Raw genomic sequence first — 18,153 nt, forward strand, 5'->3', positions numbered from 1 at the left:
CACTGGAAAGTGTCCTCTCCACTGCTGCCGAGGAGCGGATTTTTCCACGCTCGGTTCATCTGCAAACAGTGCTCTGGGGGATGCTCTTGTCAGAAGAAAAGCCTCGTCTTCTGCCTGTCTAACCAGAGGAGCCCAACGGCGAGAGCCTGCTCACGACAAGGGTCACAACAGGACACTTGTGCTCTGCGCTCCAGTACGGCTGCTGCCTTCAGCACCGCTCTGCTGGCAGCTGGGAAAGAAAAGAATCAAAGCTCCCTCCTACAGCCACCACGATCTAGCAGAAGCTGGTGACAGAAATAACATGTTATTAGACTTTAAAGGCAGCAGATATGAGTCACTACACACAAGGAGAAGATTTGACGCTGCAATTTTTCAGAGGGTATCTGCACAGTAAACGCTGGCCTTCGCTGGCAGGTTCTCTGCCCGAGATGAAGGGTCTGCAGGACGCTCAGGCATTCAGAACAAAGAATATACAATATGACACACGGGACCCCTGGGCCAGGCCTGGCTGATGGCACTGGAAACTAGCTTTGAACATTTCATCACACACAACACAAAGATACAGCTAGTGAGCATGCAGGAGTGGGGAAAACATTATTTACTTATGCTCTTCTTCCACCAGAGGCCAACAGCAGGCCCTCAGGACACAGCAACCCATACAGGACAAGCCGGATATTGGTCTGCTGCTCTGGTGAACACAAGGATTCGTTTCTCCCTGGGGTAACCACTTACCATATCAGAAGGGCCAAGTGGCCCTAATGCCTCCCTCAAAAAAGTCAATAGCTTATTATCTCAAATTCTTGAAAAATAAAAAGATGCCATAATTGTTACAACTTGCATGAGAAAACAAGATAAATCAGTAGCAGAACACAGATTAGTGCCCTCCCTGTAACGCCCTGTGGAACAGGACTGATATATTAGTGGGGAATATTGGTATCACATGGTGTACCGAGATGAGAAGAGAAAAAAAAGCAATGGAGCCAATGCAATGCATCCAAGCCTCTCCCTTCCTACATTTAAAAAAATAAAATAATAATAATTAAAAAAAAAGGACAGGAAATACGTTTATTTCCCTCCACGCTCCCAAACGCACTACTCTCCAAAGTTAAAAACAAAGTCACAATAAATAAAAATGTCTAAGACGATCTGGTTTCTTAATATGGGCCTGTTGATTTTGGAGCATTTCCACTTTGCTTTAACAAGTTCTTCCGTCTGAACAACGGAGCTAAAAATGTCTTTTTGTTACAAAACGAAAGCAAAGAGTCTCACAGAACATCCAGGAGCTGAGGTTCAAAGAAATCATGCCAAACATCACAAAACCTCTTATGAAATCATTATCTGGGGCACTATCCTTTCTCTCAATCCTGGCTTTCCTCTGGAAAACAAAATGCACCCCGTAAACTTTTATTCTGTCAACATTGATTTTATGTCAACTTTGATTTTACTCACACGCACACGATCAAAAACCAAGAAACTCCTGTGGCACCTCAAGTTAACTGCACATATTTGTAAGACCAAAACCAAAAGATGCCCCCTCCAATCCCCCACTATGAGTGCTTCTCCCAACACTTTCTAAGCCAGACATCTTCTCTGCACCACAAAGCCATTTTTCCCCAAATAAGGAGAGACATGCACTGGGATTTTCTTAGGCTATTTAGAAGGCAGCTACTGCATAATGCAGTCTATTTAAAGAGACTTTGCTAAGGTCAAATTTAATAATTTAAGAGATTTAAGAGCAGTATGTATTCAAAAAAAGCCAATGTTGCCTCTGCACTGTCTGCCTTTCAGCTGCAGTCCCCAGTTTACCAGATCACAGTCTTGCTGTTGCAAGGACAAAGGTTTTCATCTTTTAAGAACATTTATCAGCAGATAATGAGAAATTAGAATTCCATCCACTCAAACGTCAACCACTGCAGTTTACCTTTCAAGCCGTATTAAAAAAAAAGAGTACTCCTCGCACGTCAGTAAAATTGTTAGCTTGGAACATCGAAATAAACAGTGCTGCTAAGCAAAATAAAAAAGTTGGAAATTGTACTGGGTTGAACTTTGTAGACTCATCGATTCGGATACTCGCCAGCGCATCTCTTCATTTTGCAAGAGGCACTGAGAGAAGCAGCGCGACACGACAGGCAGCACGTTGCCCTAGGGCACGCAGGCCGTGGGTTTGAGGCCCTGTACTGCTGGGGATTGCTCAGAAATCCCAATTTCTTTCTTATGCTTTAACTCTTGCAGGGTGGCATCTTAATAGCAGCCAGGAGAAACCATAGATAGAAGTGGCCAAACCTGACCCCTAAAAAGCACCAGAAAAGGACCTACAACCTTCTACCGGAGCTCATCAGACCAGCTCTGTCCCTGACCACTACCAAGCTCAGCATTTCATTTTACACTGCAGAAGCCCTCATCTTTCTCACCTGCCAACAAAACAACCTTCCAACACGCTTGCTGCTATTTCCAAACCAAGTTGCAATAGCCCCATGCAAACATAGCAGCAAACATCACCCCAAACTTCAACAAAACACGATTCTGTCCTGGTGTTTTAAAAATATTTTGTAGCACGATTGCAACTCGAGCCCATGTGATTGCGATAGTCACCATTTCATCACAACCACAGGCTTTTTTCCCTCTCCTTTTTCTTGTTAAGCTGTTATTAAATACACGGCAACGACCTTGCCTCCAAGCAGGCTTTGCCCGTTTGTTCCACACCGCTATCTCCTCAGCACGTTGACCCAAGGGTTCTCTTTGGCAGGCTGGGCTGAAAGCACCTACTCAGATGCACTTTTCTTAAAAACTATCAACTCCCCACGGCTCAGATGGCAATTCAGCAGGCTAGGAAATTACCCGGTCTTGGGAAATCACTGCAATATGGACTACGTCTAACTCAGCAAGCCTATCCAAGATGCAAGGCTGTTAATGCTACTGTTCAATCCCAACTTGGATGGTGTTTGCCAGCAGCTGTGTCTACAGCACCAAGTAAAATATAGGTGACTTTTTAATTTTCTTAATGCCTTCCCAGCTAGGACTAGAAGTATGTTTCCTCCATCACTTCGGATTTGCTACATGGTCAGAAACACAAACAGCTGAACAGAATAAATATTTCTGATGTCCAAGGAAGCAGAATAAAGAGGCAAGCAGGAACTTTTTCTTGCTCTCTTTGTGCTGCACCGAGGACAGTGGAATAGGGGATAAAGACGGGGACGACCAACAGGGCACTTTCTCTTTGCCAGTCAGTTAATGCCTGGTACGGTTATGGATTTCTATGTGGGCAACGCAGATATCTATTTGCTAGACGTTTCTTGCAAAACACTTCCACAGGGGCCATTGAAAGGCACCAAGCCATACGAGAAATACCCTCATCTGAAGGAAGAGCAGTACAGCCAACAGTACGCAGGATGCTCCCAAGCGACCAGCGCGGACACAATGACAGGGTCCCTCGTCCATCTGAAATGCAACACACGAGCACATTAAAGTTTGCAATGCAAATATAAGTAAAAACTCCTGTCAGGGGATTTCAAGCACTCCGCTTAACCGCAGTCAGGGGGAGCTGAAAAATTTAAATGGCTCTTTTTAAATTTTCAACCATCTCACACAAGTGCAAGGAAAAGGAGAGAGAAACACAACTTATAAAGCAGTTCATCCCAGACAGCTACATTTCACTGTGGCATCAGACACCTTTCCAAAGAACATCAGAGACTATTTATAGATGCTGTCAACATCCTCCAAAGGAAAACAGTTTCTTGAGCTCTCCCACTGCAACAGAGGCTCTCAGAAGTGAAAAGTTGGGCTGTGATAATCCACATCCACAACCACCCTAAAGGTCTAGGAATTCAAAGCTTGGTCCTAAAATGTAGAGCACTTTGGCCCTGACCCAGCAGAGCACTTAAGCATTCAACTGTTTCCCCTTAGACTTCAGAGGGACCGTTTACATGCCTAGAGCTAGTCCATGTCACAGGGCTTTGCTGGCTTGCGACCAGATGGCTCAGAAGTTTGCAGGAGTCAGGCCCCTGGTTCAGCTTTACCTTACAAAACACCAGATCTCCTTGCCCATCTCGTTAAACAGAACAAAAACAGGAATATGAAAGCAGGATGCTAACTGGGGTAAAAGCAGGTCAGTTCAACGTACACCTGCCAGCTGCAAACGACTCTTCTTGCAAGAGGAGGGGTCTTCAGAGAAAGGATGCACGCGGGGCAGAGGGAGACAAGGAAGAAGTCTGCAGGCAACAGCCACGATAACACTGTACTGCACAAAGAAGCCATCGCTGCCTCTGGGTAGTTGGTTCACTCTTGAAGGTCTGCTCACCTCAGTGGGACCTTGGGACGAGCCCTCCGCCTAACGCCACCTCTGCAGAGGACACAGCAGCATGTCCTGCCTCTGCAGAGAAGGGATGGAGGAGGCTTCGAAGGAAGGATACCTTTCGGTCACCAAGCCTTTTGCTCGGCTAACAGCAGCAGCCTGCTTCTCACTTCGGACAGAAAGGAGGTGGAGTCAAGCTGGTGCTGGTACTCATCGGGGGAGGTTTGTTTTGCTTCGGTATTCGGCACAACTTACGCAGAATATTCCGCACCAAGCCGTTCCCGTACCGCGTGCTGGAAACGATGTGTGTGCAGGCAGGCGAGGCACGGCGCAGCAACGCAGCGACCCATCCGTTTATCACAGCACGGGGAGGAAGGCTCCCACGCACACGCACCGGGGAGTGCTGCGTCCTGATGCTGTGCAGTGCTTTTACGGCTCTTGATGTATTAAAGTTTAATTACTTTTTAACTTAGATATTTACACAGAACATAAACCGCTCAGACAGATAACTGTCAACCAGCCAAGACCACTTTGGCAGGACTTCGGGATCATATTTTACTCTTCTGATGATGGCAGCTCTGGCACAGAATTACTTCAGTTCTGTAAAATGATTTCTATATATGTTCAGTCCCTTTGGGGAGACTGCCAAAATACCAAGATTAATTAGTAACCTACCTAAAATACACTCACTATCAGATAGATCTTACAGGGTTCCTTGTCCCAGACTGCTTTATAAAAACATATTTTGAAACATAAATGAATCTATACGACAAAAGATGACACTTCAAACTCTGTTTCAGTGCTCATTCTCATCTCCCCATTAAGTAAAATGATTTTTATTAGTTTCGTGACAGCTCTGTGTTTACATCAGCCTTGCAGAATTCTAGCCAAACTATGAAAAAGAAACTCTCTTGATGGACAAATACAGCATCATTATGCTCCCAGCTACTGCAACATCCTCAATCAATATAGCTTTAAAAGTAAACAACACAGGGATGCACTCAGACTGATTCGTGACCACAGTGCAAAAGTAATTACAAAGGCTCTCGGCAATAGTGTTGAAATACTTGTACCCCAGTGCCTTTCCCAAAGGAACAGGGCAAGGGAGAGGTACCAATTCATTTGCCTAAACCCTATGAGAAAGTTACAGACTGCAAGCGGTCTAGGTGTCTGCCAGTACAACTGCAGCAGGCACAACATCTTGCTCTGGTAGTAATAGATGTTTCATTTCCAAACTGGCTGTGACCATAAATAAAATTTTCATCAGCCATCAAACCCAAAAGAGGTGGAGCCTGTGTTGAGCCACTTACCCTTAAGAGGCTCTTGCACAACAGCTGATACACAGAGCCATTACCGCTTAATTAAACTTCACAATAGAAGAGCCAACCCTTAAAGGATTTCCCTGTAGAGGTTACCACTTAAACACCAGTAAGGTATGCTCAACTGTTTGTGCTGAAAACAAAATGCTCTTTTATTTCAGCTTGCTTCAGGAGCAGCAGGGAGTATGGCCTCGCAAAGTGCTTGGTGCTGTATTTTAATGGACCACAACGCACAGACTACTCTGTTAGTGCATCAACTAACAAGACCATTTCTAGAACAGAAAATCAAGAAGGCTCCATGGAGATGCTGTCCAGCAGCCTAGAACAACTCCACAGAGAGTCACAATGATGAAGTTTTGCTGCTGGAGCAGGAGGACTGCCCAGTGGTCAGAGCACTGGCTTAAGACTCAGAAGATCAGGATTCAATTCTGAGCTCAACCACTTATCATCCCTGTAGGAGAGAAGGACCAGACCTTCCTACCGCAGTGAATGCTCTGTTGGGAGCAGGGTCTTACCATGCGCACGCGCATTGCTTTCCACAGCAGTGTCCTGCTGGTCAGCAAGCAATACTTTTCAAGGAAAAACATGCTTGTTCCAGTCCAGGCTTCCAGAGAGGTTTGTGCTTCAGCCCATTTCCAGTTCACAGCTGGCACTTGGAGCATGCTCTTGCTGCAGAAGCCTGCATCAGCAATAAACCTGGGTACTGCAGTGCAGCCACACATTCTCCTTCCTCACTTCATCCTCAGACTAACAAAGTTAATCGTTAGGGAAAAAGCATTAGTTCACTGACTCATCCAGCGCTCTGGCAGCACCTGCATGTATGAGAATGTGTATGGTGTATGGAGGGGCAGGGGGGAACTGCAATAAAACCTCACCATCATTGATAAGGCATCACCAAAGGGTTTGTGCTGCTACAGCTTCAGAGGGACAGCCCAAGACCACACACAGTTCCCGAACTAGATGTTACTGCAGTTACGCTCAACATCCTGCTAAAAATAAACCAGGAAGACATTCCTCACCTAAGGCTCAGGAGGGTTCTGGTATGTAGCTGAGTCATGCGACAATCATTAAATTAAACACATCTTGTTCCTTAGTTTACACTCCATCAGCACAAGCCAAAAAACCAACCCGTTTGTGTGTATTGAAAAAGCAACACTGCACCCACCGAAATAGGTCACAAGGAAGCAACCTGAAAGTCAGGGTCTCCTGGAAAACAACTGCAGTAGTAAGATCAAATTGCATTAAGAAAGGAGGAAGTGAGAACAAGCTCACGCACGTTTATTTCCAAACAGAATTGCACAGAATGTGTTTAGTGCTTGCAGAAGACATCAGATTGACAGCAATATCCTTAGTCAACAAAACAGCACACGAGCCTCCCCCACCTGTTAGCACAACACACATTCTGCTTGGCTAATTGCAAGGCTTTGCACTGCCAACGGGAGCATCCGTGCCAGAAGCTTTCTGCAATTTATTAGCGCTAGGTCAATGCAGAGGTTTAACACAAGCTCTGTTTTTGATGACATGTCATTTCCCCATACTAGTCTTATCACTGAAGAATACATTCCCAGCTGTTGTTGGTACTTAATCTGTTTGGAGCACACGTGTGTATGTGGGTATGCACGCACGTAAGGGATTCTCAAAACAACAGCTACACTTTAGTGTAAGCTCGGTCTCTAAGAGAAAGCTATCAAATCTGTCAATACGTACAACAAAACTCTGGCGTGTGCACTGGTTCCACGGTCCTATCGCTGAAGACATTTCTCCTCATTGCTGTATCGGGTACAAGATCATAAACAGTGTGATTGACTTTCAGGGCCTCTCTCCTCAGAGCTGCATCCAACAAGCTGGATTAGACCCTCCAAAAAGTTTTATTTCCTTACCATCTTGTCTTTTTATTATTTTAACTTGCAGCATTCTTCTCACATATTAAAGACTATCTTGAAAAGCTTTGCAGTAACTACTTACAATCTAGTGATTTCATACAATTACTCTTCATTTTTTCCTACTGTAGACAACAGTGCAACTCATACAGATCACCGACACGCAGCAGGCCATATTTTGAGAAGATCGTGCACAACAGCTTTAAGTTGTATGTTGGTTTAACCTACACATATGAGACAGCAAGCACCAACAAGAGTTTAGGAAAAAGACTCTGACTGTTATGGTTAAAAAAAAAGAAAAGACACAGGAAATCCCCCAAGATTTCCTAGTTAAGTAAATGAAAAACATTCAAACGGCTGAAACTGTAACACTGAGCATTCAGTGCACCAGGCGCCAGGGAGTTGCAGCGCACTCGAACCAGCAGCAGAATACAAGCCGCGGTGTCCTGCAGTCAGGGTGGTCTCACACGAGGAGGGAGGCCCAGCTCAGCTGCACGCACTGCCTCATGCAAGGTGATTTTGCCGGTCCGCTGTCACGCAGATCTCCACCCTTTCTCTTTTTGACGTATAGGCTCTGACAGGCACCAAAGTGAATTCAGGCCTGGCTGACATCTCCCCTTCCCAGATCAAGCGTGCCCTGCCTTTCCTTCCCCACGTGTGAACACCAATCTGTCCAGCTCCCGAGAAGGGAAACCGTGGTACCAGTGTCCCCTGCAGGCATCCCTGCGCCAGGACTAGCATCACCGGGACAGGCCTTGGCTACACGTACAAGCTGCAGTTTCAAGTTCAGTCTCAGTTAGGCCATTGCAAATTCAACATGCCAGTTTAAAACAGGTTATACAGGTTGAGCTTACTGCTGGAAAAGTCTACCAACCCAACCACTATACGCTGGGTTTAAAACTGCCTGAAGAGCTCTCATCCCCCCAAATGCTATTTGTTTTATCTCACAAAGTACTTCACTATGGAGGTGAAGACCCTTACTGCTGCTTCAGGCATGTGGCACAGTGGCAAAGGGGCTAACTTCATGTTAGTCACACTATTTAAAATCAGATTTTTACAGCTTCCTTTTTTTTTTCCTGCTAAGCTCTGCATAGAGATGCACCCTCTGATACACCTGCCTTGCAATCTGCCTAGGAGACCCTTCGATAGCCTGTGTATTTTAAAGGAGGGGGACTGAGGCAGACAGGTTGCACAGAAAGGCTGTGGCAACGCAAGACCTAGGTGCCCAAGTCATTGGCTAGAACCAACCGCCCACACCAGACATGCTCTGCTTTCAGAGATCCTCGTACCCGCTCCGCAGGAGCCACAGCTTCACGCTGACGAACGCTACCGCTGGACGAAGCAAAGCCCAGCTTTCACCCAGTCGCTGCTGCCCTGGCACTGACCATCCCTGTGCCACGGACGAGACCAGAGAACGATCGGAGTTAAAACTAACACAGCAAAAGAAAAAAAAGGTATATGTCCAGGGGAAAGGTAAGTTTTCAGCCAAATCATCCTCATGTCTGGCCAAAGGACTGCACGAATACTCAGGCACTAGACAGCGAGCGGGTCCCCGGGGTCAGGGCAAACGGCTGGGGCTGGAGAGGCCAGGCTGCTCCTCTCCAAGGCAACGGCAGCGGAGCAGCGTCTGAACAGCGCCTGCATTTCCCAGGGGAACAGCTCTCACTTACAACTGCCTGGCACACGGAGCTCCACGGACCTGCAGCAGCTCACGACAGAAGGCGCAGGGACAGCACTGCACCTGCAGTCAGGGTTTGCTGTTTCCAGACAAGAGCCTAGGCGGGTCCTCACTGTAGGCTGGGTAGCTGGCTGAGCACGCAGGAGAACGTGCCGCGAGCAACCTCGGCCAGGCTGGTGCAGGGCTGTCAGCGTCCAAGTTTTCCTTTACACTAGAGGCCCTAGCACGAGCAGAGCTCCTTGAGGTAAGAGCTGGACATGAACCCCTCTCTCCATCCTCCCCATGAACCATTTTTCCCTTCAATCAAAACTACTTAATAAAACTGATCTGAAGGTGCGTCCGCTTCTCCCTACCTCCTTGGGAAGGGCCTGCCAGGGGCCAGCTGGGAGAGCAGCCCACAGACCCGGGGTCCATTAGCCACCATGAGACACCTGGATAGAGCCGTGGGCCTCCGCCTTCCCGTGCAGAGCACAGCCCTCCCCTCGCAGCACGGGCCTGGGGACTCCCTGCCAAAGGGAGCTGCGGAGCCCAGGAGTTAAACTCACAGTGGGATTAGCTGTTCATACAGATACAACAGGCACAGCCAAAATGATCATAATTAATAATACAAGTGTTAGAAGGAGGATTAGGCCTCATGTCTCAGGGATTAAGGTGGTTAAATGATTAGAGGCCAATATCTGGGAGCTGAAAACAGGAGACAACCCACCTGCCTCTGGAGCATCGGGGCTGGCCAAGGTCAGGGTATCAGGAGACCTTCAGTATCTTTAGGAGTCTAAGTCAGGACAGTCCTTGGCGACAGCTGAGCCCCTCCATGCCCACCTCACCGTCCCAGAGGCTGCCAGGAGCTGCAGAATCTCCAGGGAAGTTACCCCACTGCTCTACCCACAACGTCACCTTGCCACCCACACCCATCTAGCTTGTCCCTACGCTTGCCTATCCCTTAGGACACCACCAAGAAACATTTGCACTGAGAATCAGTGGGGAAGTTTAATCCTAAACCTGACGAATTAGGCATTTGGTGGGGAGAGGCCAGAATTCCTGAAAAGGAAGCAGCTTGCAAAAACATAAAGCTGCAACTCCAAAGGCTTTACACGGCTTACTCTCCATGCTGCCTTTGTTTAAACAGTAGTATATCCATGTTCTCTATCCACTCTCCCACACACAGCGCACTGCAAGTCTTTCCTCATGCCTCCCACCCACAGATAAACAGACTCTGGAAACGAAGCTTGAGCAGATAACTGTGGGAGCCCTGAGAGAAGGACAGTGCTATTCCCTGCGGGGAAGCAAAGATATCCACATGAATGAAGCTGTTTGCTGAGGATGCTGTTCTGGTCCCTTGAGGATAGGCTCAAGTACGTGCTTTCTAATTAGTTTGTTTGTTATTTGTGTAACACATCCTTGTTTCTGTCCACTGAGATTACTAATAGCTTAATTCTCTCTTTTTTTTTTTTTTTTTTGTTTAATCAGAGCCATTCTTGTTGGGTAAAAGAGCCTGAAAGCAGAAATAACTGCAGTTTGCACTAACAGTGTAAAGCAGCTTTACAGTAAACACATACTTAGCCTTCCACATTCCCTCTAATCATCAGAAACAATAAAACAGCTATTTATGAAACAGAAAGGTCAATCCTGATGCACTTCTGCGGGGACAGATGCATATTACAGCTAGGGGGTGGGAAAGTTCAAGACACAACACTAGTGGCCTAAAGGGGTTTTGCTTATTAACTGCACGGAAGGCACCCCTGCCGCAGCGGATGCTGCAGTGAAAATCCAGCCGGGCCTCCTTCCCTGGTCACGCAACAGTGAGCTGTGCAGTCACCCTGCAATGCTTTATTGATAAGGCTCCACGCACTTTGTGTTAGCCGGGCACATGCAATCAACCATTAAAAATTGGATCTATAGTACAGGTGGTCTTTAATGGGACACAGATTCACATGGCCTAGAAAATGCAGGACAGCTGGCAAGGCACAGAACAGACTCACAAAGCAAACCTTGACTTAGTATTAGGGGACCAGAATTACAGCATGGTGCGTTAATACAGAGGAACGCCTTACCTATAAGAAAGTAATCAAGGCAAAGATGACTGAAGGCAACATCTAACAAGCTACGGTCCTGCAAGCTACAGATTTTTAAATGAGGCAGTTTTTAAAAGAAGTGCTACCAAGGAATGTCTGTGACTGTGAACACACAGGGCACTTCCACAGCTTCAGTCACGCACCTGCAGCAGCAAGCCAACGTCTGCAAAAGCTCTCCTCCCAGGAAGCTCACTTCTCAAAAAAGGGCAACCCGAAAGGCAGCAATAAGCGTATTAAACATCATCTGAGATGCTGTGATGAAGTGTCTTCTCCAATCGACTGTTCAATACAGTTTTGTTCGTTTGCATTCATTCTTACCTGCTGATGTTGCCTGGCTCCTGCAGTGATAGACTTGACAAGAGTGTCTACTAACGGCTTACACATGATCTGTAATAAAGACAGACCCAGTCTGTTAGTGGTTTGCTGACAGACAAATTTGTTTTTCAAGAAAAACGATCTATATTTCACACAGCTTCTTGACCGAGAAGAAAATGCCACAAGAGAGACAAGTGCCCAGAGACTAGCAACAGCTTATTTGAAAAGGAACAGCTTTGCTCACACCAGCCCTGGGCAAAATCTTGATCACAGTGAAATCAAAATCAAGACTCCTGACTTGGAAAAATCAGGCCAAGATTTCACCTCCTGTGTTCTGCCTTGTTCTTGATTTAAGTCTGCATCTGCCTGACACTTTAGGTAGGCAGTTCACTCCATGCAGAGGCCCAGTCCCAGTGGCAAAGGAGAACTTGCTGACTTGGACTGGAGAATGTCAGAGCTTGGGGAAAGATCTGATCCCACATGCTATGGGAGGAAAAAGGGGCCAGAAACAACTGTTTCAGGAGCAAAGCTTCACAGGCTATCCTAAACTTGCTGCCTGCAACACATCTTGATCAAAAAATTTCTAGGGAAGGTGTCACTGTCAACAAAGTACTAAGTCTGATGAACCTTATCTGTCCTAAACAAGCAATTTTTATGTTCCTAGGTAAAATTCTTCAAGCTTTAGGGGCACAAGGAAGCCAGAAAATGACACAAGAAATGAGAAGGCAAGCGGATTACAAACACCTTGCTTGAGGACCTCCAACGCCATCTATCACAGTGGAAGGTGTGGCCCCGACGAGGCATGCGCAGCAGTTTGCTGCACAGTTCACACCTCACACCTTATGTGGATGGCTATACTAACCACACTACCCAAAATGGCTTTTTTTGGATAAGAAACTACTAAAATAGATAGATCTAGCAAGTGGTTAAAACCTCACCTTAAAACAGGCCAATATATAAAGCATTAGCTTTATTTTATAAAAGTGCTCAAAGATTTAAAATATATTTTTGCAAGGAACAGAATCAGAAGCTCTGCAGACCTGCAGATCTTAAGCATGCTGCTTCAGTCAGCAACACAGGACCCCTCTCCTTCCTGTTTCACCAGCCAGTGTGAGTGTTATCCCAGCCTGGTGTCCCAGGAAACTTGGTATGCAAAAGAACTCTTTCTTGGATGGATTCCCTCGCAGTCTGAAAGTATGGATCATCCTCCCCCAGCTACACAAGCCTACATCTCCTCCCACCCTCCCTTCAGATATCAGTTCTAAAAGGTCGATGATGCTTGAGAAAGGGCTTTTGGCAACTGGCCCCATCACACTCACTGACCTAAAAACCCCTTAAGTATTGCACCACACTCAGACCCAAGGCCTGTTGCTTAAAAACTGGCTGTCTTCATAAGGGAGGCCAGGTCCAGGCATGGGTCAAGTTTGCAGGAAATTCCCCAAAGATTTTGGACGCTGACACTGTTTGAACATCCAGTTTGCAGATTAGACCCCAATTAGACTCTATGTCCTACAGCCTCCTTAGAAGAAAAATGAGCGTGCACATAGTCAGAGCAAAGCTGGACAGGAGCTACATTAGCTGTTCAGCCAAGCTGGCCCCTGCTGCCTGTGTGCAAGCTTTGTTCATCCACATTGTCTTGAATATGGGTAGAAAATTAGGGCTTCTTAAGGCATTCTATAAAGAGCAACCTTCTGTCCACCTGCACCCTCCATGCACATCCCCAACCCAAGCCGTAACTGAGATCCTGCTCTTCTGCAGCAGTGACATCAAAACATCCAGCACTAGCAGGCTGAGCAGGTGAAGATCCTCAAAAATCTTAGAGCAGTTTTTAAAAGCCTTGCAATAAATTGCAAGTTTCTCCCCCTACTTTCTCCAGGCTTACAACTCCACTTCAGAGCCACTGGAAGACAGTGTACCACACAGGTAGCAACACTTACCGGGAAGCGGCTGAAAAGATCAAGGAACATTGAGGCTGTAAGGGCACTGTTTCGTTTAGACAAGAACTGCGTCAGTGCTTCCTGATATATTACAGTCACCCTGTCCACATCCAGACTGCCTGTGCTCAAAAGCTGAAGGGAAAAAGCAGAATAAAAAAAAACCACCAATAAAATGCAAGGATGAATCACTAGCAATGAAGCAAATCATTTCTACCAGGGCACATTGAAATTTTTCCAACAACGAGATATCCTTTGGTAGCTTATTACGACATAGGCCACAGCGCCATGAAGAACTGCCAAAGTGGGCCCCAGTGTTGTCTCATGGCAGTGCCAACAGCAGTATGATCGTGTTAGTGAAGTGCAGCACAGCTTTCCAATAAGACTGCATACACAGCATGCAGTGTGGGAGCTGTATTCCTAGGTTTGTGATGGGCATATCTGGCACACACTAGGTTGACATCACGCTCAGAGACCATCCCTGCAGCAGCTGCACTGTGCGCATGGTGTTCTCAGCCGTGGTGATGTCTGAATCTGTAGGTCTAGAGCTACATATACTTAGCAGCTATATCCATGATTTCTAGGTACCCAGCAGACAAACCCCAGCTCTGATCAGAGATCCAAAAATCCCAGAAGTGTGTAAAATACTCTAATGTCCCCCTCTGGTGGGCAATAAGAAACCAAGACACGCAGTAGCCAACTGAGACCGGCACAGTCCATACACACCTAAACTAATGTCACAGGGATGAACAAGGAACACAGCATCACATCCTGACCTTCCCTACTGTTATCCTACTGCCAGTGAAACACAGCTTTCTAGGGGAGAAAGAAAAATTAAGGCCAGAAGATTGAGGCTGGGATTTTCACAACAGTGGATAGGTCTTCTGTGCACATCCGCCCAAGCAATCTGTCCAAGGCCATGCAGCAAGCTAAAACCATGTTAACGTTGTGTCCGTTCACAGGCCAAACTCCCACTGCTGCTCCAGCTGGACACAAGCTAGAACAGAGAATGGGAGGTGGATCTTGAAATATATGACCCCAGTTTCCTAGTGAAGTATACTTCGGACTTCTTTGAGATGTGTATCTATAGGGAAAAAAAACGGATCCCTCCCACGCAGATCTTGCTTAGTATATAGAATTTCTTCTGTAGTCACAGACTTTCCCCCAAATTCAGCCACTGCATCATAGGATCTCTCTGCTGCTTACTGAAAAGCTCTAGAGTGTGCTTGCAAAGTGCTGCTCACTGAAAACACGTCACGCTTCTCTCTGTAGTGCCCTCCTGCAAAGCCTCACCAGCCTCAACCCAACATCAACACCAACAGCACCACACCCATCAAACTGCGTCACTTCCCTCAAACTAGCAACTCAGTTCAGCTGCTGACTGCGTCTTTGGCTGGACAAGACCACAGCCCTGTCCCTCCACATTTACCCTTCCCTGAGAAGTTGCGCAAAGATGCTGTGAAGCATCCTCTTGACCTAGCCTCAACATCAAGTGTATTGTTTATATTACCAAAAGCTCCCACTTTGTTTTTCTTACCAGGAAGGCCCAGCACAGAGCAAGAGTTGCTCAGACTAACACTCTTGGTCTCTCACTAAGCCTTAGAAACATTGGCTACCTTTTCAGCCCCAAATAAGGTCTCAGTGTCTAGAATTTCCAGCTCTTCTCTTGTCATGAGGTAACCTTGTTTACTTTCCTCCACTACAAAACGTCAATAGGATTAAGGCACCAATTCCTGCACACAATTCGAGGAGTTCAGAGGCACGAGCAGGCAGAGAAATCTTGCTCCCTAAGCTTCTAGTGGAGATGACTGGCCTGGGCCACCCAGTTTACAGGATCACAAACTTCAGAGACATGTGAAATTCAGCAGAGACAGTAGATGAAAGGGAACAAGACAGTAAGGCTCTCTGAGTGATAGCACAGATAGCACAACTGGATGAAGAGCCTCCCCATATGCAGCTACCACTGAAATCAGGGCTGCTCCACACTCTCCTCACCCTGCGTAACTCAGCCCAGACCTCAGAGAGATCAGGAGTTCACTCTTACTCATCACTGTCCCATGGCTCCCTGCTCCTCCACACTCTCCCAGAAAAACTGAGTGACTGAAGAGGTTAATGGAAAAACAGCAAACTATCCAGGTGAGCAGCATAAATACCCATCACGTTTTTTAGGCAATTAACCTAAGATCCGCTGTACATCAGCAGCCCCTGGTGGCTGTGTGCAAGCAGGCACCGCAAAGACAGGAGGGACGGGGCTGGAAGGGGATGGGGAAGAAAGCCTGTGGATGGGTATCTGCAGGCAGCAGGAAGAGCGAGCCTGAATAAGTGATGCCCACTCAGAGAAACAGGGTAATGCGAGCTTACTGGCAAAAACACGGCCGCAAGAGCAGCCTGCTGTCTTACCTGACAAGCCTGCGGGGTGTTGCTGCTCTGTTTCTTTGGCAGAGGGGTAGGAGGAGTCGGTGTCTTATCGGACACATTTCCCTTCAATACTTTGAGCAGGTATAGGGATGCACTAAAACAGAAACGGAAGAGTAGAAAGTAGCAGTTACCACAGTGTCACGGTGCCACCACCCAGCCACCTGAGGAGGGAGACCAAGCGAAGCGGGCACCTTGTTCTGTACTGAGGGAGGTTAAAGAGCCTGCAAGGACCCTCAGGCTAACCCACTCACTCTGCCAGAGATAAAGGCAAATATAAGGAGGCAGCATCAATTCACTGTCTGTCACTGCAGTCAGAGACAACCCCACAATCAGCCTCACATCCTGGTTTCCCCAGATTCATGCTGCTCACTGTCAGTTTTGATTAGCACAGCTTGAGGATTTCTCCATTTGTCCAGGATTTCAGGACTTGCACAGCCCAATCAGCAGCGCAGCCCTCTCAGCCTGGGCTGCTGCGGGCCTGGGAACACGGGCAGACCAACCGAGAGCGCCTGCTGACAGCCTGCTGTTTTTGAGAAATGTCACATTACCTGGGCACGCAGAAGGCTGCTCCACTCAGGACTGGCACCACCAGGAAGCCGTCAGGGACCGTGCAGCACACACGCAGCCAGTGCTGTGCTGCCAGGAACTACCACGGTTCCTGCACAGCCACGAGCTCGGTGTGCTGCACAGCCAATGCCACCCAGCGGCACTAGGCTGACATGCATATGGTACCCACCACACAGCGAGTTTTGTTGGGAAATCCCAAACAGGAGTACCAAAGTCCTCCTGAAACTGCCTGCAAGCCACAAGAAAGCCTGCTGGTAAACGGTGTTTCCCTTTACACCAGGCAACAGCAAGATTGCTCACATTTCCTAGCAGATACACAGCCTTATCAGGGAGACTCCTAATTCACCTGCATTCAGTAGCAAAGGAACGAGTACTGGTATGTACTGACAGAAACTACAATCATTATTGTCCTTGTTATGCTATCGTGGAGACAGGTAAACACAGTATTTACAGAATGATCATTGCAGATGGACCCTAAATTATACTCGTCCCTATCTGAATCACGTGCAATTCATCACTCCCTGATGAAGCCTCAAGGGAGTCCTTCCCATCACTCCTAGCAAATCTGGACCAGAGCATTTCTGTATCACAGGTCCTGTAGAAGATGATCACCACAAAAAGGGCATCTCCGGAAATGCTTCAAACTGCCAGGATGACTATTCCTCACGGAATATAGAGATGCTGGCATGCAGCTTTCATGAAGTCTCTCACCTGTGTGAAGTGTTTTAATGTCCAACACTGCCTGCTTATAGACCAGCCATGGTCACAGCCCTGCCCACAGCACAGAGCAGAGAAGTTCTTTCTTAGCACTCACCTGAAATAATAGAGAGCCACTGAAGAGTCAGTGTGCCTGCAGGCTTTTTTCACAAGCCTCTCCACGAAGGCATGCAAGTCTTCTTGCAGGGCATCCAGTCTCCTGCAGTATTGCTTAGCTCGACACAAAGAGTTCCTAAAAGAGCATTAAGAACAAACCATGCCATGAGCACCCAAAGCCATTACCTACAGAAAGAGCTCTGTGGAAACCATGGCTATGGACCCTTGTCACTGGGCTTAGAGGAACCCAGAGTCTCCCACTGTTGAAAATAAAACCAGTGCTAGCTGTGGGCAACAAAAGATGCAGTTACTGCTGCAGCAAGCAGGGTGGGGATACTCACTGCTCTTCATCTTCAAGCAGCTATTTAGGCAGCAGAGTCAACTCGCATCCAAAACTCACACAAAGTAAAAGTGGCTGCCTCAAACACTGCCACCACAGAACTGCTTCTCAAACAGTGGGTGGAGAGCAGTGCTGAAAATGCCTCACAGGAGGGCCGGGGATGGCAGGGAGTGATGTACAGATGACACATCATATCACACAACATGCAGTATGCCTGTGTCTAGCTTGTATCGTGCCTCACTTCTGGCCGTGAACAGAGAGAACTTGCACTCTGCCTGGCTCAATAATGAGCTGTGGGCAGTTTCATTCCAGCCACAGCAGCAACTCTGCAAGCGTGGGGAGCTCTTGCAGGGTCTGACTCAGTGCTCAGAGGCCTGTGGAGACATTCAGCAACACAGTACTACACTTGTAATACCAACCATTTGATCTATGGGATTCCACCTGCAAACAGGTTTGGCACCTGAAGTCCCTCAGACTGCAGAACACAAACACTGACTGTTTTCCTGTGGGTAATGACTAATCACTG

At 47.2% G+C, this 18,153-nt stretch overlaps 1 protein-coding gene across 1 annotated transcript in view; it reads right to left on the reverse strand.

Moving 5' to 3' along the window:
• The window catches only part of MYBBP1A (MYB binding protein 1a), a 61,062-nt gene that overhangs the window by 25,529 nt on the left and 17,380 nt on the right, over nucleotides 1-18,153 (reverse strand). The window contains exons 20-23 of the mRNA XM_026107313.2: nucleotides 17,289-17,423; nucleotides 15,890-16,001; nucleotides 13,493-13,624; nucleotides 11,559-11,627 (exon numbers count right to left, since the gene is read on the reverse strand). Of these exons, the coding sequence (XP_025963098.2) occupies nucleotides 11,559-11,627; nucleotides 13,493-13,624; nucleotides 15,890-16,001; nucleotides 17,289-17,423 (448 nt within the window). The remainder of the gene's footprint in view (nucleotides 1-11,558; nucleotides 11,628-13,492; nucleotides 13,625-15,889; nucleotides 16,002-17,288; nucleotides 17,424-18,153) is intronic.

This window comes from Dromaius novaehollandiae, chromosome 19, assembly GCF_036370855.1.
Source record: "Dromaius novaehollandiae isolate bDroNov1 chromosome 19, bDroNov1.hap1, whole genome shotgun sequence".
NCBI classification, from domain to species: Eukaryota; Metazoa; Chordata; class Aves; order Casuariiformes; family Dromaiidae; genus Dromaius; species Dromaius novaehollandiae.